Source organism: Thermobia domestica, chromosome 18 (genome assembly GCF_964235325.1).
Source record: "Thermobia domestica chromosome 18, izTheDome1.hap1.1, whole genome shotgun sequence".
In the NCBI taxonomy this organism is placed as follows: domain Eukaryota; kingdom Metazoa; phylum Arthropoda; class Insecta; order Zygentoma; family Lepismatidae; genus Thermobia; species Thermobia domestica.
This window is the reverse complement of record NC_137471.1, coordinates 1,651,116-1,672,799: the sequence shown is the minus strand read 5'-3', so window position 1 is coordinate 1,672,799 and position 21,684 is coordinate 1,651,116. Positions and strand designations below refer to the sequence as shown.

The window sequence follows — 21,684 nt, the reverse complement described above, 5'->3', positions numbered from 1 at the left end:
CCAGTTAACATTTCTGGGTGTAGAACTGGCAGTGCTGTTTGTTTTGATGTTCTTTGATTTTTTTGGTTTCTGTTACATACTGATCGTTCATCTGGCGGGTTTCGAGGTTTCCTTTCCAGAACATATCACATTGGTAGGCATTGTTTCGCCTCATGTGGAAGTATATTGTGTTCATCGTGCATTGCGTAGCAAGCAAGACGGATGATTTGTAATGTAGTTTCTTCTTTTACGCACAAGTGTGTGTGTGTGTTGATGTATAAATATGTGACATTCGGAATTCATATACCAGTACCTATTTTGTATCAGCTGTTTTGGTTTTTAATTATTAGGTTTAATTTTATTGTGTGTGCTTTAATTCTGTAAATAACCTACAAATTCTGAATGAATTGTATACCATGACTTCTATAAATAACTTACAAAAAACATTGACCAGCTTTCAACTGAGGAAAAATTTGCAATTAAGGCTTAGACAAAACAAGCAAAGGGCAATTCAGTAGAGTGTTCGAAAAGAAAAAGAAAAGAAATCCAGTTTAAATTTACAGGATATCTTATGCAGTAGTGTTGTTTGCACCAGATACATTTCCTCAATTTATTTTAAATTTTCCTGGATAAACTGTGAATAAAGTGTGTTCAATGTTCATTTTTTTTTTATATATATATATAATACTAATCTCTGCTACGAACTCTCTTCGTCAACGCTGAAGAGGAATTCGGATCACTGTCAAGGACTGAGTTTGCTAGAATGAATCGTTCGCGATAATCTAGAAAAAATATTTAATGAATCTACAAAGCTTCTGAAATTAATATTAATAGTACCTATGGCGTCAGCAAAAGACGAAAAGTTTTTTTCCATATGAGAAAGAATTGACACTTTCAAGGAATTGAATGTCCCAAGAAAGGTTATCACCATTGGTTATGCTTTCCATCGAAAAAGACCTGACAATAAGAATACCAGAGTTCAACCAGCATGTATTAGACAGATTTGCTCCAATCAAAGAGAGGAGAATGAACTTACTAATTAATTAAGGCGATTAATAGGATAAAATGTTCTGCATTTTTTATTTTTTAAAAACAGAATTTTATAATTTAACATGTCACATAGCATTTGCATATAAAGTTATATTGATTAGTCAATGAGTCGACTTTATATCTTCTGTCTCTTATCGCTCGTACTGCAACACCCGAAACCACAATCCACCTGCCGCCACTGACCGGAACACATCCTTGCGTTCTATTGGGTGGCGAAATCGGTAGATCTAGGTCAAGCATCACGACTCGGCGCGAATACTATAATTGTATGTAAACTCAAATTGTGACTCGTTTCAAAAACTGGTCTCACGAAGATGTCCGCTCAGTTCTTCGATTTCTGTGAGCGAAACATGTAACCTCTGCTGAAATTCACCAGGAACTGGTAGATGTTTATGGAGAAGCTGTAATATCTGGTGAGCATGTCGCAGAATGTTGTCGAAAGTTTGAGGCTGATAGAGAATTGAAGCAGTTTTGCTGGGTCATTATTAGGGCCCGAAAGTTGAGGAAAAAATCTCTTTTTTACGAGTGCCCGAAGACAAGGTTTAACATAATATATGTTCATTTTGGGTCATTGTAGACCAGAAAATGGTGGACTTTATTTGTCCTTTTTTGCCTTTTTCGGCGTTCTTTTGTTTATTGGTCTTTTCAAAAGCTTTTTATACGTCTTAACGGTTTTTTTTTTTTCACTTCATCTTTCGGCAATAAATTTACTGGCCATTAACTCGAATCATTACCAGCTCTTAAACTTTTTTCCCCCCTAGTAAACATAATTCAAAAGATAAGATATTCTTCAACGACTGGACTGATAAACCAGATCTGCAACAATCACAAGTAAGATACAAGGAGACGTAACAATGTCCTCCAGCAGGGAATGAAGGTGGGGAAGTTTCCTTATTTTAGTTTGGACCAGTGTTGCCACACTTGGTACAATTGTACCAAATTCAGCCCTTTTTGCCATTCATCTGCCCGTTGGTACTACGCTGGCATTTACAGCACCTTCTGTGAAAAAGTTGGTACAATTCTACCCAATTCAGCACCATTTAACAAACACTTGTCATATTTTCAAAAGTGTCAGTAAGATTTTCCCTACATCTCGGAGATGATTGATTTGTTCCTCGTTTTATATAGTTTTTTTTCATATATGACCATAATACTGTTTTGGTTTATTGGTCACTTTGAAATAGAGGCGCGTTTGTTTACCTTATAGTTCATACCGTAAATGATGATTTTTTTTCCTTTTAATTTGCGACCTCTGCTATACTTCCTACGTGCGAGAAAAGTTTCATCTACTTCCACGGTTGTTCGGTTGTCCTCCTATTTGTACGTTTTTAAAAAGTGATTTTTAAAAAGAGTACTTTCTTGATTTGGACTCTTGGAAGACAGGGAGGTGAGTGTTCTAGAACTTTACCTGTTTTAGTTTCGTGTTATAGAGCCATGTACTACACTGGTAAAAAGAATAATGAATTCAGCCCTTTTTGTTTCAATTTGGTACTATTTTTCAGCCCACTCCAGAGCTAGGACTGTGGCAACACTGGTTTGAATTTCAGTTTGTGGAAGAAGGACAGACCGTTAACATGCCTAAAATTAAACCTAAGAAAACTTCCATTTTGCGTCAGTTTTTATTTGAATTTGGAGCAGAAGTTTTTTTCTACGGATGGAAATATTCTTTTCTGCAAATATTGCAAAATAAGAGTGAATGCAGAAAAAAAGGATTGTCCATGTCCAATAAATAGCACGTCGGACGTTGAAAGCAGCTTCCCGGGCAGGGGCGTCATTTAGGGGGGGCAGGGAGGGGCAGTTTGAGATTTATATAGATTTTATCAATAGAATAGTAGTGTCAGTGAAAAACGCGAAATTTACTTATATCAAGGGCTCTTTCCCCCCCCCCCCCAAGCCAAATCTGAAATGACGCTACTGTTCCCGGGCCGCGGAGAAACAGCTTCTGTTAGGCAGTGTTCGAAGTGGGGGAAAAAAGCAGAGGCAGTAATGCTTTATTACGATTTTGACTCGACATACCGGCCATCTAAATGCTGAAATACAGTGAGGGTATGTTGCCTAAAAGATTGCATTCCTATTTACATAATGACTGAAAACCACTGGAGAGATTCTCTTTAGTTATCGGGGGATGGGAAGGCATGGACACACTTTGATCCCTAGCCAACAACTTTTTAAAATAAATAAATAAAATAAAATAAAATAAAATAAATAAATAAATAAATAAAATAAAATAAATAAATAAAATAAAATAAATAAATAAAATAAAATAAATAAATAAAATAAAATAAATAAATAAAATAAAATAAAAATATCCTCTTATGTTGTATTATTTAGAATTGTAAACTAAAATGCTCAAAAATCGTGCGAAAGGTGCCGGACCCCACTCGACTGAGGGGTGTTACTAATCCCCGGAAAAATCGATGCCACAGCAGACAATCCCTAAATCCCTAAATCCGTTCGTGCTCAAAACACAACATTTGTATGAAGACATACACACATATATATACATACACGAAAGAAACAATTCAATATGGCACACCAAAATATAAACTAAATGAACATTTTTGAAGACACTATTTTAAACACAAGAGGTTCGAAAAAGATGTCCGTGTTGTCAGCTTAGAAAGTATTTTTACGTAAGAAATAACCTCTTTTTACGTGCAAAGCTATTCCTCAGTTAATGTGTAAAAATTGGAATTATTAAAGACATTTAGCACCTACTCTCCCGTGATGGTATGTCTTAATCACTGAAAAATCACAGGCGGTATGCCTTCACTAATAAATAAACCAGAGGCGGTATGGCATACCACCGCATACCGTTTCACTTCGACCACTGCTGTTAGGACAAAGTTCTAGCGGATATTCTAAGTCGTCTCCGTTTTACAAAGATCTTTGCAATGCCTTCGTTGGAGCAAATATCCCGTTGGCAAAGATAAACAATGACACTTTTCAAAATGTTTTTGGAGCAGTATAGAAATCAGAAGATTCCTGACAAGTCGACCCTCCGAAAGGAGTATGTGCACCGCTGTACCGTTTCTTTCAATTGTGAATTGTAAACTACCAGAAGCTTCTGTTTCTTGAGCATTATACTCATTAAATATGTAAAGCCTGTGACAAACATCTTGGCATTTGAGCTAAACGAATAAAACGCAAGCTCTGAAGCGACGTTGCCGAGTGAGAAAGGGGTGTGGCTATGGCTAAGCAAACAAACTACAGCTTAATCAGATGGCAGAGGATAGACGTGGATGTGTACAAAATAAACGTGGCAATACCGCATCCCTCTCATTTGCTAGCAGCATTTAAAGGGAACTTTGAGCGCCGCCTTCAAATGCCAAGATACTTGTCACGCCGCGTAATTCTAATTACATTGGGTCTTACTTTTACGTCTTTTTTTCCAATTTTTAGGTCCTTTTTTGAGATATTTTTATAGGCCCTTTTTGGGCAATTTTTAGGTCTTCAACTTCCGAGCCCTAGTCATCATTGACCACCACCCTCCCTACTTCCCGGGCATCACTCCAAATGACTTTCACCTGTTCCTGCACTTAGGAGCATCTAGGAGGCCGTCGCTTTGCTTCAGACGAGGTGAAACTTTTCGTAACAATGTGACTGAACACATAAGAACAGGATTTTTACCATGTAGGAATCTTCAAACTCATCTCTCGTTACAAAATGTGTCTCAACCTATATGGATGCTATATCGAAAAATAACCTAATGTGTGTACTATCTGTTATAGATATACCGCATTGACTTGACACCTAGTCGTCCATTCCAAGCGCTGCTGTTGGTTGAAGGAATTCTACTCCCTTTCGCTAAGGCTCTCTCGCGTAGCAACAACTGAATCCTTATTGGCTCAACGGGTGGGTGTGTAGCGGGTGTGAGATTTAGTTCACATTTTGCCACGGCTCAACACATTTTGGCAGTACTATAGCTGTATTGGTTTTATGAAATAATACATACATGTTTCACTGCAGGCTTTGTAACCTTACTTTTTGATCAGCCCCCGCATATTAGTTCTTACAAGTAGTATATGGTTAGTATATTTCTACTATTCTAAACTGGGACACTTTTTTTTAGAAGGCTTACTTTTACTACTACCAGTGGTAAAAGGCAGTAATGGAACAGATCACGAACTTTGTGGCCTGTTACTTGGAAGACCCATAAGCAGACAGACCTATTATCTACCTGACCGAGTGTAAAAAACCTCGGAGTGACCCGAATAAGACGAAACTTCGTCATACGCATAGTTAGTGCGTGTAAGGCTTCTAATATAATTGTAACAAACATAATTCTCTTCTCTCTAAATTCATAACTTTGTTTCTCGATTGTTGTATGCGTCTCTGTCAAAGTATTGCACTGAAAGATAAACTACAAGATTTATCAGTGTACGTCTGATGAGGATCTTGGGTACAAGATCGAAACGTCACGTGTAAATGTATTTTTCTTTATATTAAATAAGTGCAGTCTTGTTCAGCAGTGTGTTTATTTTTCTGATTTTATTCGCAAGACGTATGACTATGATTGTGCGTCAGCTGCCTAAAATAATTTACCGAATTTTAGATGAATTAGTATTTAGACTTGACTAGTGAAACGATAATCAGAAATTACCTCCAGGTCTGTAGCCAGCCCAAAAATGTAGGGGAGGGCCAATCGAACCATATTATAGTTCATTTGTCAGCCTACCGTGAAAATTTTAGGGGTGCCAGCCAAAATTTAGGGGGAGGAGCTAGACCCCCCTGGATACGGGCCTGCTTACCTAGCCCGTAGTTTATTGCCGAATCACCTTCCAATCTTCACAATTCGAAACACACGGTTACTGTTACCCGCTCTCTCTAAGAATACGTGGTAGACCAGTGTTCCAAAGAGGAATTTCATCTTATTAACTATAGAACAACAATAGTTGTTACTTTTTCTATTCGGATCATTCTGTATGAAATCGCCAAATTTGAAACTGAAATGTGTCTCATATGTTTTAATTTTTTTTTCAAATTTCGTGCATGTGTTGTGGCACTTAAACATAAACCTGTAAAATTTTACAACTCTACCTCAAAGGGGACTGCTGTAGAAACCATTCGAAATTTTGGGGCTTTGTGCAAAAAACACCTAAATCCGCTTTCGATTTAAAGTACTGAAACCGCTAGATCTCTAAAGATATTGAAGCTATTTGAAAATTGTTTTCACTAAAACAATCTTAGAATTTGTAGCATTTAAAACATTTTAGTAATGAACTTTCCAAGTGGGGTTAAGCATATGAATTTCGCCATCAAAGAGAAAACAAAAGAAAAAATAATGTCAAAATTTGGCAATTATTTCTGAAAAAGGCCCACTTAACATCAAACTCAAATTTTCAAAATAAGTAGCTCTGGTATTCCTGTTTATCACATAAAAAATTAGGAGGATGTTTTTTTTATATGTTGAAGGAAAAAAAAAGACAATTCAAGTCTCATATTATTTAATTTTGTAGTAATACGACTTGCATGGCTAAGTATGTTCCTCTACAATGATTGATGATTCTTATGAAATAATAATAATAATAATAATAATAATAATAATAATAATAATAATAATAATAATAATAATAATAATAATAATAATAATAATAATAATAATAATAATATAAAACGCAAGTAGAAACTCTTCCTTAAATATAATTTATGAAGTTATTTTAAAACAATATGACGCAGCTTATATAGTGATGTTTGATTTAATAAAAGAAACACTGAACAATAGTGAACTATCGTTATGTAATACACAAATAACATTTACATGTTTGGTTGATTGTAGGCAATTTGAAATATTGAGTCTAAGATCTCTTATTATCAATTTCAGAGAAGGTTTTCTCAGTAGCTTGAATTCTTTCTTCAGAAATGTTGTAATTTCTGCCCGTACCAGTTGAAATACTGGGTACTCTAATATTAATGATGCAATTTTCGTATGGAATTCAGCATGTGTTAGATGTTTCTGGCCAGAAAAACATTTTCTTGGGTCCATGGGGATGAAGGAAATTCACATTAGTCAAGATGTTCCTGTGAATTCTCAATTCCTGTGTATTTTTCGAATCCACCATTTCTCTTCAGAAATGCACGAAATAAATTGCTCACATGAAAAGATTAGTGTCTTTCGATTGTGTTCAAGTATTTAGAGTGAATGTTGTCTTTGAAGAAGATACACGACTGACTTCAAATTTGAACAGGCTGATGTGTTTATAATGATGAATTTTACGCGTCCCTTGCAACCTTATGGCTTTTCCAGAGTCTCTTTTGAAGCATTGGACGAAGGTTTCCTACATATTCCAGTTTCCAGCCTTTAAAAAAAGGTTTGGTTATAGTTTGACAAAATTCGAAGAAATCGGCAGCAGTAACAATCCGGTCATCCAGTGCCTCTGTAACGTAGCATGTCTCGCTAGACATTTCAGCGTCTCAACTATGTCATCGCAAATACTTTTGTCGTGGCTTGTGTCAAAATAGTTCCATTCGCAAGTGGGTCCAAAATCACTCATGCACGCATAAGTTGACAAAGTTTTATTTATAGTCTTTATATCGGGCTGCTGACCCATTTCCAAAGTAGATAACGTGTTTAATTTGAAGAAAAACGTCGCTAATATACTTCAAAAGAATAACTTGAAAAGCATAAAATATAACTGTAAAAATCTTTGAGTTTTACGTCCCACGATTATGCCGATTAGGCTAAAGGAGACGGTGATGATGAGTAATGAATGAAATGGTGGAATGAAGAAAGTGGAAGGAACGGGAGAACCCCGAGAAAACCCACGCACACGGTGTTTGTCCACCACAAAGTTTATAACGGAAAAAATGTAATTGTATCGTGCTTCAAGATATCACTGACACAACATAATAAAACATTTGATAACAGAAGTTACAGGATCTCTTACGATGTTGCATTTAAAAAGATTAGAATTTTGCACAGTTGAGTAGAATGTTGGTCCAGTGCTACTCTTAAACTTCATCGTGAATAATACAGGAATAGTTTGCAGCAAAATCGACTATAATTAAGCATGATTTGTCATCCAAAGTCTCTATTGTGTATATTTGAAGTAGTTGCTCTAGGATTTGGCTATGAAGTGATGATGCTCTAACTTGTCATTTTCTACCTACCAAAATCTCAATAAAGTCGTCTGTATCTGTAATCATTGTCTCCATTTGGGTTCTGTCAGCTTGAACCAGTGATGTGCCGTAAACTATAATTTTACGTCTACGCGATTGTCTACTGTAATCTATACGTAATCTACATTACACCTTTTCCCGTGTAGACTGTAAGGAAGAATTTCGTTGCTCGTTTGTTCATATTTCCTCATTCAGTTGTTTTGCTTCGGTGCAGCGAAAGATTAGGGAAACGAGTAACATATAAAAAATAGAGGGAATTATCTAATCTGTATGTTTACTCTGCTCTGCACATACCACTTCCTTAGATTTTCCACTTCGAGCACTGCTTTTATAATGAAATTTACAAAACTAATTCTCACCTGTGAGCTTTCAGTCTTGAAGCTGCTGTATTTGCCAATTTTTTCTTGCATATTTTACAAAATGCATAATATTTTTCATTTTCCTTCATCAAGACGAAACTAAGTATTCGAAAGTTACTATTCGCTTGTCTAGGCATTTTATTTTGTACGCAATTTCGCAAGATAACGACAAAATAAAACTTCTTTATTGTCCACGATGTCATATTAAATTACGTGTTGTTGACATATTCTACATAGTCTACGTTGTTTACATTGTCTACGCATAGTTGACACGTAAACGTAAACTATCGTTTTTTACGCGTATACGCACATCTCTGGTTTGAACTCATTGTTTGTACTTATATTTTCTGAGTGAGCCAATTTGTTAATGCACGAACTAGATACTTGGTTGTTTAAAATGGTTCAATTGTTTTCTTGGTTGTCCATGATTTTGGAACTAATGACAGAATCTGAGTCCCTTCAGCAATGGTACATGAAATTTCAAATTTCTGGCACAATTTATTTATTTAATCACTTGTGTTGACAATTATAAACATTTTCAACACGGAAAACTGGAAACAGTCATTGGAAATTCGAGGATTTTGTGCAAAAAGTACATAAATCCGCCCTAAACATACATTGTGTCATAATTTGTTTTTCTTGAATATACCAAAAAAACACCCTCCTAATTTTTTATATGTTAAAGAGAAACACCAGAGCTATTTATTTTGAAAATTTGACGTTGATGTTAGGTGGGCCTTTTTCAGAAATAATTGCCAAATTTTGACGTTATTTTTCCTTCTTTTTTCCTCTTTGATGGCGAAATTCATATGCTTAACCCCAGTTGAGAAGTTTATTAGTACAATGTTTTAAATGCTACACATTTTAAGAATATTTTAGAGAAAACCATTTTCAAATAGCTTCAATATCTCCAGAGATCTAGCGATTTTAGTACTTTAAATCGAAGGCGAACTTAGGTGTTTTTTGTACAAAACCCTCAAATTTTGAATGGCTCCTACAGCAGTTCCCTTTGAGGTAGAGCTGTAAAACTTGACAGGTGTGCTATGTGTTACAACATTTTTACAAAATTTGAAGAAAATCTAAAACACATGAGGCACCTTGATTTGTTGATTTCATATGGAATGGCCCATTCTATGAATTTTAGACCAACAGTAGTTGTTGCTTTTTCGTGAACCTAGGCCAACAGTAGTTGTTACTTTTCCTATCTTATGAACTTTAAACCAACAGTAGTTGTTACTTGTTCTAGTTCATGAAATTTAGACCAACAGTAGTTGTTACTTTTTCTAGTTCATGAACCTTAGACCAACAGTAGTTCTTACTTGTTCTAGTTCATGAACCTTAGACCAACAGTAGTTCTTACTTGTTCTAGTTCATGAACTTTAGACCAACAGTAGTTGTTACTTTTCCTATCGTATGAACTTTAAACCAACAGTAGTTGTTACTTGTTCTAGTTCATGAACTTTAGACCAACAGTAGTTGTTACTTGTTCTAGTTCATGAACCTTAGACCAACAGTAGTTCTTACTTGTTCTAGTTCATGAACTTTAGACCAACAGTAGTTGTTACTTTTCCTATCGTATGAACTTTAAACCAACAGTAGTTGTTACTTGTTCTAGTTCATGAACTTTAGACCAACAGTAGTTGTTACTTTTTCTAGTTCATGAACCTTAGACCAACAGTAGTTCTTACTTGTTCTAGTTCATGAACTTTAGACCAACAGTAGTTGTTACTTTTTCTAGTTCATGAATTTTAAACCAACAGTAGTTGTTACTTGTTCTAGTTCATGAACTTTAGACCAACAGTAGTTGTTACTTTTTCTAGTTCATGAATTTTAAACCAACAGTAGTTCTTACTTGTTCTAGTTCATGAACTTTAGACCAACAGTAGTTGTTACTTTTTCTAGTTCATGAATTTTAAACCAACAGTAGTTGTTACTTGTTCTAGTTCATGAACTTTAGACCAACAGTAGTTGTTACTTTTTCTAACTTATAAACTTTAGACCAGTAGTTGTTACTTTTGTATGTTACGAACTTTAGCCCAACAATAGTTATTACTTTTTCTTAAGTTTCTTTGTTGTTTTAACTTCTGCCCACAGCTTGTGCTTTTGGCATTATTATTTGCATTCAGCACGTTATCCTATCTGTATTGTGGAAAGTCGAAATCTTTGTTCTATGATCGCGTTAAAGGAATTCTTATGGAGAACTTTCCTAACGAAACCGAAGCAATGAGTCCGGAGATAAAAGAATTCTGGGATAAGGTACAAGATGGCGTAAGTACCAGTGTTATCATGTAAAGGCTTCGAATGAAATAAGTTAAGAAATGAGATATAGTGTACTTAATACAGGGTGTCCCACTCGAAGGCTGACCCTCCAAGAAATTGGTGTGTGAAAAAGGTAAATGGAGAGCAAATGAAAAGAAAATGTACATGTGTGAGAAATGAAGTAAAATCGTATAAGGTACAGGAAATGTCCTCCTTTAGCTTCAAAACACATTTGAACACGATGTTGCAGGTTTGTAGATGTGGCTGCCAGAACCTCGGGTGTCACTGCCTGGAATTCATGGCGTGTTTTCTCGTGACTCTTCAAGGGTGCATGGTTCGTTCGTACAAAGTTTCCTTTCAGGTGGCCCCACAGGAAAAAGGTGTGGTGGGTCAGATCAGATTATCTTGGAAGCCTTGAAATTATTGTCGGGGAATACTGATTCCACCTCAGGCATCCTCACTCGAAATGTCTGGCATGTTGTTCACAATTAAGTGTTCTGGAACATGAAGACATGTTCACAAAAAGTATGCGCTGTTCAATAGAATGGTGATACGTCTTCGTTATGACGTGAAATCAAGCAAACACTTTACTTCAATTAACGTACTTCACTGAAAACGTAAGTGCACGAACAACAAGGACTCGCGAAACTTGTCTGTTGCAACCTTCCCTCAACGGCTAAGAAGTAGAGTGTTACCGCCACATCTTTCTCATATACTACATTACATTCTCTGAAAACCATTGCAACCAGCAAAAAATTTACGCAATTACGTGATTTTTCCCCAGTCTACCTTCGAGTGAAACACCCACTAGAATATATGAAGATGATAGTAATACAGTAGGACGTCGATAATGCGAACGTCAAAAATCCGAACGTGGTCCCTAGAAACTTTTTACATGTTGTCTTAGCGCTAGCGATAAACAAACAATAGGGTTGTCCGTCGGCGTTGTGTGAAGTCAGTGTTTTTTTAAAAAGCTCATTCATATGTAATTGTTTGTCATACATATTTTTATTTTTATTTTCCCTTAGGCCTATACAAGTTAAGTTTTAAGTGTGAGTTACAAGAACAGTGTAATTTAGTAAACGAGCAAGTTCTCCAGAAACATTAAATGTAAGTAGCCTTATGTACGGTATTGCAATTACTGTATGGATTGTACAACTACTGTATCGATAAAAGAGCATGCCGTGCAGTATATTTAAGCCTAAATGGCGTTTTCTTGGTCATTTTCGAAAATTCGAACTACCTGTGGTCCCAATTAGTTCGGATTTTCGACTTCCTACTGTATTAATAAAGTTGTAGAGGTTGACCACAATGTGAAGTGGGAGGGGAGCGGTTGATTAATTCATTATTTGGTTACATGATCACAAATCCATTAGTAACATGATATACCGTACCTTTGCATATTTGACCACAAGATATCTTGAAGGAATAATTCTAAGCCACTTTTGCACATATTGAATGTCTTTCTGGTAAATCATTTTGTATTAGGCGGGTTGCAAAGTTTGTTTCCAGGGAATTTAGCTGTAGGTTTCCGCATATAAATGATACAAAGGAGATAGACATTGTTTTCTCAACATGACTTTTGAGACCAGGACTGGATTAACCATCTGGAGGCCCGGAGCTAGAAAAGATATGTGGCCCCTGCTGACTTCGTCTAATACATTTCTGTGAAAGTACAGAAGGAATTTTAAGGGACCATGTTTTATATTTTTCGTCGTATCTTATCTTATGATGATGATTATATCTTGTATGATTCTTTTCAGACAGACAGCTGAGCTTTTGGATTGAGTATAGCCCGCTCCCCCCAGTGATTTTTAATAAATCATAGTGATTCTAACGATTCATATTAGTTCATAATGAATCGGATAGTAGTAGTATAGGAACGGGTTAGAAGCCCCGCAGGGGTTGGTTGGGTCCTGTTCTCGACATAAGTATAAGTATAAGTAGTAGTAGTAGTAGTCGTCGTCGTAGTAGTAGTAGTAGTAGGAACGGGTTAGAAGCCCCTCAGGGGTTGGTTGGGTTGTGTTTTCGACATAAGTAGTAGTAGTAGCAGTAGCAGTACTAGTAATAGTAGTAGTAGTAGTAGTAGTAGTAGTAGTAGTAGTAGTAGTAGTAGTAGTAGTAGTAGCAGCAGCAGCAGGAGTGGTTGAAATGGTAATATAGTGCCTGTTCCGACCTGTGACTCTTCTAGTTCCGGTGACAAAGAACTGGGGGGAGCGGCCTATACACAAGCCGAGCTGTTGATCAGAGTGGAGGCACTCTCCACCTGGAGGCCCGGGGCTACAGTTCCCCTAAGCCCCTCCCTTAATCCGGCCCTGATTGAGACCTTGTAGACGCTGTGAGTGAGTTTTCGCGACACGATGTATCTTAAGTTTGACTTGGATACACGGCAGATATAATTTGGATTGTATGGTATTGATAGAATCGATTTGTTGCTTTAAATGCAACCTCCAGAGGTGCAGCGTTCCGCCGCTTCGCCTGAAAGAGATATAGCACTACATTGTTTATTTTCGTTATAGAAATCCGATTATTATCGTTAAGAATGCACGAAGTTGGTCAAAACGGTAAGAAATTATAACTGTTTAGTACGGAAGACGGCCTCCTTCCGTTACCGAATGTTGTCTCAATCTTGATCTGATACCTATGAGCTGTTTGTACTTGTTCTTGGATGTACTACACGTGACTGATCAGCGATGATTGCGGTTTTATTGCGCACTGCTCTCTTCTACACGCCACGAAAAATTCTGGTGTGCCGATGTCGTACGTCTATTCACAGTTATAAGCCATCCCCAGGATTATCCACATCCTACTTATTTTCTACCGACATCATGTTCTCGGTTAATGTTTCAATTTTACCACTACTGGCTCTTGTTCCTCCAAGATCATCTTAAATTCTTCGGATATACTGCTCTCCTCCGCTGAAGAGCCATCATCCCATGTCTGGAACTTCTGCACCACGATACATCTCGCTGGCAGTGTTCTTTTACACTACACATTGTTGAGACTCCTACTCGTACACTTTGTTTCGAATTCGCATGTAAGCCTACCGTGCCACACCATGGTAGCTGTGTAAGCTGCACAACAAGATTTGCATAACGAAAAGATAGATTACAAAAACACGCGTCAACAGCCTACACCACTTCTCGTGAGATTAGTGAAGTCAAGCAGTACTAGGTCTGGTAAGATCAAAGATGTGTGACCATTGCGGCCTTAGAACGACATAAAGGCATCTGACGTTTAACTCTATTAAACCAGTATGTATTAGTTATGATCATGGGTAAAAGTGGATCTGAAAAAGTAGGGGAACGTTAGTAGCAGCATGTCACGGCGTTCCCCCTGCCTGTCTTTGTCCATTGTAATTTTTTTTAGGAACTGGGGGGACGCCATACATATTTTTTCGAGGTGGGGACGGCGTCCCCCGCGTTCCCCCTCACTTTTACCCCTGGTTATGATGACATACGGCTCTGTGTATTACAAAATTTCGAGAGAGGGTGCCCTCCCTTTGGATCCACCATTGGCTCTTCCAGATTCTGATTGACTTAAGTAGTTACTTTTGCCATATGTTGTCCTTGCTATCAACCCAGTTCAACGTGATGGAAATGTGTATCATGTTTAATCAGCTTCAAGTAGTGTAGGTATAAGAAGTAAGTGCTACGTAATATTCTTTCATGTACGGGCTTACACAGTGTAGTACTACTTGTCTTTTCAACTAATAATGCTTCTAGTAATTATGATTAAAAATTGATATTTTAAGCTGTTGTGTTGTGGCATCATTGGTCCAACTGATTGGGATAAAGTGCCAGAGTCTTGCATACATCCGGACACTAATCAACCCTATCCAGTTGGATGCACCGAAGGATTGGGTACCTACATGGAGAGCGCATTTTATGTTGGACAAATGACAGGCGCAGCAATAGCTATTACGGAGGTATAGTAGTCTAAAGCTGGAAGTTCTTCTTAAAATAGGCACCACATTTAAACTACAGTAAGAGAACAAAAACAAAATGGAATTAACTACAGTAGAGCGTCGATTATCCGAAGTAATTGGTGGACATGGGTGTTCGGAAAACTGGTTTGTTCGGATAATCGAACTGTACTGTACTGTACTGTACTATACTGTACCGTACTGTACTGCACTGTACTGGACTGTACTTCTACAGCCAGTGCCAAACCGACAGAAGTGTGCTGATTGTTGAAACACAGCGACTGGCGGCTTGGCCGGTCAGCAGCGCCTTATGAAGGCCCCATTAGAAGCAATGTTCCGCCAGCGGGGGCTCAATGCGGCGACTACTGTGGGAAACTTGGTTTGGGAGTGAGGGGGATGATGGACGGTAGGGTGGGAGAGTAACAGGCGCGAGCGAGTACACAGTTCGGTTAAGCGGTCGTTCGGATAATCGACGCTCTACTGTATTTCAGTTTAAAGCTCCACGGTTATGCTTGTTACTTTAAGCCTAAGTCACGCGGATGATTAAGGCAAGTGAATGATGATGGAAGAATTGGTGGAATGAGAAAGTGGGAGGAAACGGAAGTACACCGGAGAAAACCCATACACATGATGTTGTCCACCACAAACTTACTTGGCCGGATTTCGAACCAGGGATCGCGCGCACTGGAAGTGAGCGCTCAACCACTGAGCTACCGTGCTTCCCAGTAAGAAAATAAGTGTCACGTGTACACCACGGGAAGGAGTTTGGTTTGTGCAGCATAATATTTTCTCAGTTAATATTGAAACCACTTCTGGTTTTAGTAGAGAGATTAGAGAAAAAGATCGAATATATTCTTGGGACGGTAATGTCGTTGCAGAAAACCGCTTCTTACTAAACATTACTGTTTTTACTCTTTTAGCTATTGTCAAAAACGGAAGTCCTAGATTTCTACCGCTTCCGGTTTGAATAAAGGATTAAGAAAGAAGATGGTACACTCACGTCCAAAATTATTGTCGCATGTCTATAAATATGCTGTTGTAAGAACATAATTTGAAAACGAATTCTTCCGACATTTCTTACAATGTTAGTATGTGTATAATTGGCAAAGATATGTATGTGTCAAATTTAATGTCAAAAGAGCAGTAAATAAGAACAATAAAACGAAAATAAAACTTTCTTGTCCATTTAGCAACATTTTGCTTTACTCATTCTAATTTTCGTATGGGCCACGGTGGCTCAATGGTAGAGCGTTCACCTCTGGTGCTTCGGGTTCGATCCCAGCCCCCAAGTGAATTTTGTGGTGGACAAACACCGTGTCTCCCGTTTCCTCCCACTTTCTTCATTCCACTATTTCACTCATCATCACCGTCTCCTTTAGCCTGACCGGCATAACCATGGGACGTAGAACTCAAAGATTTCATTTTCATTTCTAATTTTCGTATTTATAATTCTTTTCCTATGAAATTTACCACAAATATACATTTCCCTATTATACACATAGTATCAGTATTAAAAGTACCCTGCAAAATCATTAATAAATTATATGCTTATACAAAGACAGTTATAGATATGGGAAAATCATTTTGGACATGAGTGTACCTAATCTTAGAGGGCTAATTCGATTTGAACAAAAAGTCTTATACTATCTCTTATGATTTTGCTCTATGTAGATTCATATTAAAACCGGAAGTGGCAATGTAATCACTTCTGGTTTTAGTAGACTTAAGGCTCATCCTTGTAGTGGCACTCAAAAGTAAGGATTCTGAAAAAGGATAACTTGTTTGCCCCAGGAGCAGAATTTCACAACTATTCAGTTATTTAGTAACTAAGTTTCTAAATGCATTGTATATATCAGTTGTTCTAAAAACGGCGCCCACGGACTATAGAGCATTAGTCTACAAGTCAATATATATATACCTTTCGAGTCCTCGTCTAGAGACACAAATTGCACTATGTGGCAACGTCGCAAATAAAGAACCATAGATTAGATCTACATATCTATCAAATAATTTTATCAATTCCTTACAGATGGCAGCTACAGTCGATATTAATTGAAACTAGCATAACGTATTAGTGTAGCAATCGATTCAGCTGCTTGTTATATTCGTACAGTAATGCTAATGGCTCAAAGTTAATCTGCGACGTTGCCACATTACAAAATTTTGATGCCCCGTAGCGGCTGAAGGAGGCCCCGGAGGCTCATATAATATTTTCGCTTTATTTTGACTTGTAGAATAGTGCTCTGTGGTCCGTGGGCGCCATTTTTAGAACACCCGATATATATTGTGAAAACTCAATTAAATTTACTCAATACATTGCCTGCACACCTTAACACCCGATTACGCAGGTAACGACATCTAGCACCGTGAATGTTTATTATTAAACTTAACGTCAATCACAGACTAAGACGTTTACCAACAAAATACAACAAATTTTAAAAATTAAAATAAAATTAATTGACTACACATACTTTTGATTTTGCTACTTCCGTTCTATAAACTAAGTCTGCATGAATAATTAATATGAAAAAGATTCAGAACAGTGAACAATTAATATGAAAAAGATTCAGAACGGTGAACAATTAATATGAAAAAGATTCAGAACAGTGAACTATTAATATGAATATGATTCAGAACAGTGAACTATTAATATGAAAAAAGATTCAGAACAGTGAACAATTAATATGAAAAAAGATTCAGAACAGTGAACAATTAATATGAAAAAAGATTCAGAACAGTGAACAATTAATATGAAAAAAGATTCAGAACAGTGAACAATTAATATGAAAAAAGATTCAGAACAGTGAACAATTAATATGAAAAAAGATTCAGAACAGTGAACAATTAATATGAAAAAAGATTCAGAACAGTGAACAATTAATATGAAAAAAGATTCAGAACAGTGAACAATTAATATGGAAAAAGATTCAGAACAGTGAACAACTAATATGAAAAAAGATTCAGAACAGTGAACAATTAATATGAAAAAAGATTCAGAACAGTGAACAATTAATATGAAAAAAGATTCAGAACAGTGAATAATTAATATGAAAAAAGATTCAGAACAGTGAATAATTAATATGAAAAAAGATTCAGAACAGTGAATAATTAATATGAAAAAAATTCGGAACAGTGAATAATTAATATGAAAAAAGATTCAGAACAGTGAATAATTAATATGAAAAAAATTCAGAACAGTGAATAATTAATATGAAAAAAATTCAGAACAGTGAATAATTAATATGAAAAAAGATTCAGAACAGTGAATAATTAATATGAAAAAATATTCAGAACAGTGAATAATTAATATGAAAAAATATTCAGAACAGTGAATAATTAATATGAAAAAAATATTCAGAACAGTGAATAATTAATATGAAAAAAAGATTCAGAACTGTGAACAATTAATATGAAAAAAAGATTCAGAACTGTGAACAATTAATATGAAAAAAGATTCAGAACTGTGAACAATTAATATGAAAAAAGATTCAGAACAGTGAACAATTAATATGAAAAAAGATTCAGAACAGTGAACAATTAATATGAAAAAAGATTCAGAACAGTGAACAATTAATATGAAAAAATATTCAGAACAGTGAACAATTAATATGAAAAAATATTCAGAACAGTGAATAATTAATATGAAAAATATTCAGAACAGTGAACAATTAATATGAAAAAATATTCAGAACAGTGAACAATTAATATGAAAAAATATTCAGAACAGTGAACAATTAATATGAAAAAATATTCAGAACAGTGAATAATTAATATGAAAAAATATTCAGAACAGTGAATAATTAATATGAAAAAATATTCAGAACAGTGAATAATTAATATGAAAAAATATTCAGAACAGTGAATAATTAATATGAAAAAATATTCAGAACAGTGAATAATTAATATGAAAAAATATTCAGAACAGTGAATAATTAATATGAAAAAATATTCAGAACAGTGAATAATTAATATGAAAAAATATTCAGAACAGTGAATAATTAATATGAAAAAATATTCAGAACAGTGAATAATTAATATGAAAAAATATTCAGAACAGTGAATAATTAATATGAAAAAATATTCAGAACAGTGAACAATTAATATGAAAAATATTCAGAACAGTGAACTATTAATATGAAAAAATTCAGAACAGTGAACAATTAATATGAAAAAGATTCAGAACAGAATTCTGATTACCTCTTCAGTGTTGAAGGTTGTGCTGCTTGTTGAGCTAATCGTGATGACTGGATGCTTAACTTGACTTAATTTTAGTTTTAAATCATGTTCAAAATTCAACTTATTTCTTTACTGTTTTTAATACATGACAGAAGAAAACCCACATTCATAAAGATAAATTGTAGCGGGCACCAATAGAAAGTTGCAGGGGCAGATCTAGAAGGTAAAAACTGGGTCATCCTGAACCCAGACAATGATAGGTATATTTTGAGTTTACTATAATGTTTCAAAAATATATAAATAATGGCTTCAATTACTTTTGTCAGTCAAAAAACTGACCTCGGATAGATCCGCCACTGGAAAGTTGACAGTTATATCTTGCCCCGTATGAATGGGATGAAATTTGTAGTTTTAAGTTCCATAGTTATGGCCTTGAATCTAAGAGAGACAGGTGTATAAAAATAAAATGATATGAAATCTTTGTTTAACGTCCCACGCTTATGCCCCTTAGGCTAAAGGAGACGGACGATTAAGGCAAGTGAAAGATGATGAAAAAATTTATGGAATGAGAATGTGGGAGGAAACGGAATTACCCTGAGAAAAACCGAGGGACACGATGTTTTCTACCACAAGCTTACTAGCTTACTAGTTAGACCGGGATCGAAAGAGGAACCCCACGTACCAAAGGTAACCGCTCTACCACTTGTGTACACCGGCAGCCACACAAAACAGTTTAGTAACGAACCAAAATTATTCTGAATTGATCAGCAAAGTCTCTACAAACTACCAACTATAATTCGAACGGCAAAGTTACAAACTTGTACAGGAACTGAGTTAACAACCAATCTGAGGGTCTTAGGATTTTAGGATTTACATTTCTGGGCTTTCAGCATCTAAGGCCATTTAGCCCGTCACGTTTCGAGGGATGACGTCCCTTGGCGAGCACACAATCCGGGGAAAGGGAAGGAAGGAAGCGGCCTGGGACCTATAAGTTAAGTACCACCCCGTTATTTGCCTGGTGTGAATGAGGAAAACCTCATTCAGGGTGGCTGGACTGAAAAAAGCGTTTTACACTTTATCGACCGAGTGACCCCACCGGGAACTGAAGATCTTAATTTTATAGGGTAACACTGGCCTCGGATAAGACTAAACTTCTAAGAAAAGCAGTTGTTTGTTTCTCGATAAAGGCTTGATAGCCATCAATAAAGCAAAAGAGCCTACGCCTGGGGCTTATTAGTTCTATTGATAATACAAGTCAATGAATTTCAGGACGATGTGTTACAAAAAGTGTTTAGAAAACAGTTTACAACTTACGTGACGATTTGTTCTTATAGACAAACTCACCAACGGAAAATAAACTTCACTAGACTGGGAGGGCACGGATCAGTCCTAGTAGAGGTTCAGGTTTACAGGTATGACTATTTGATCTACCGGTGAGTTACGGGCTAGCTAGGCAATGAACCTATCTAGAGTCCATCCGAACCCACATCAAATAGGGGAGCAACGGAACTTCGACCGCTAGCTTCCTAAGTTAGCCAGCGGTTTCTGGGTGCACAGGTCCGGGCTGAAGCCAAGCTTGCAGAAGCAGATTGCCAAGTTCGAAGGGGGTAGATTTTGACCGTCAGATTCCTAAGCCGATCAGCAATTATGAGCAGACCCCTGGCTGACGTCAAGCTTTCAGAAACCCAGTGCCAAGTTAGCCAAGAGGATAAGGTATAGAGACTTCACAGGAACTCGGGCAGAGTAAGGGAGAGAGAGACGGCAAGGTTTACCAGGAACCACTCGGAGCTCTGGATTAGGTCGTACTTAAGACATTGTGTACTCCGTCTAGATAGCATGATCGTGAGGGACCTCAGAGTGAGAGGACAAGGTGATTTGGAGGCCCAAAGATGAGTTTTTAAAGAGCTCGAAAAGTTCTGCATCCGGCACCAATTCAGGTGGCGTGTGGACAAATGTAATGTGTGCAGACGTTGCACTAGGTTCCTAAGTTCAAAGGTTGGTCATGCATGATAGTCGAAAAGTTCCCTGGGGAGGAACCAATTAGGTTGTTAACAACATGAAAAGAAAGTGGATTGGTGGGCGCACGCCACAGGGGCCAAAGCCAAGCTGAGAAAAATTCCTTTGCGTGGGAGGAAAAGACGATGATTGCAACATATCTTAGATAACAAAACATCATACCAGGATTGGTGCAAGTAAGCTCAGCCGAAGGTGTCTGGACGAAGCTTGAGTAAAGAAGAAGGGTTCTGTTTGTGTGCATGTGTGTCTGTGGATGAAGGTCGAATTCCGTGTATTTGAGCGTGTTGTCCCAAAAGCTCTGGATAGACGTTGTACATCGAAATATACAATAATCATACATAATACCATTATAGGTATTGAACACAAGAAGATTTTACATATTTTTAACATGGATCACCCTTCATATAATTTATCTAAAGAACACAAACTTTAAAACATGCATAACATACGTAGTTTGAAAAAAGAAAAATATACTTCTTTATCTCGCTTCTAAAAACAAGAACGAAAGATTTTTAAAACACACAAATTATACTGGCTATTTCTGAACAAGATACTAAAACTAATAATATTAATAATAATATCACTAATACTAAGATTACATATAATATGCATTTGGTTGTGAAACATAGATATTCCACAATGGGGGCCGCGGTGGCTCAATGGTAGAGCGTTCACCTCTGGTGCTAGGAGTCTCAGGTTCAAACCCTGCTCCCGCCAAGTGAACTTTGTGGTGGACAAACACCGTGTGCGTGGGTTTTCTCGGGGTTCTTCTTGTTTTCCTCCCACTTTCTTCATTCCACC

General features: G+C 36.6%; 1 protein-coding gene across 6 annotated transcripts in view; it reads left to right on the top strand.

Annotated features, from left to right (window-relative positions):
- LOC145676074 (uncharacterized) overlaps window positions 1-21,684 on the top strand; it is a 55,473-nt gene that overhangs the window by 26,653 nt on the left and 7,136 nt on the right. For 5 of the 6 annotated variants that reach the window (XM_081746944.1, XM_081746940.1, XM_081746942.1 and 2 more), the window contains 2 exons: window positions 10,602-10,775; window positions 14,521-14,694. In XM_081746944.1, the coding sequence (XP_081603070.1) occupies window positions 10,701-10,775; window positions 14,521-14,694 (249 nt within the window). In that variant the 5' untranslated portion in view covers window positions 10,602-10,700. The remainder of the gene's footprint in view (window positions 1-10,601; window positions 10,776-14,520; window positions 14,695-21,684) is intronic. The other variant, XM_081746943.1, reaches the window with a different exon arrangement.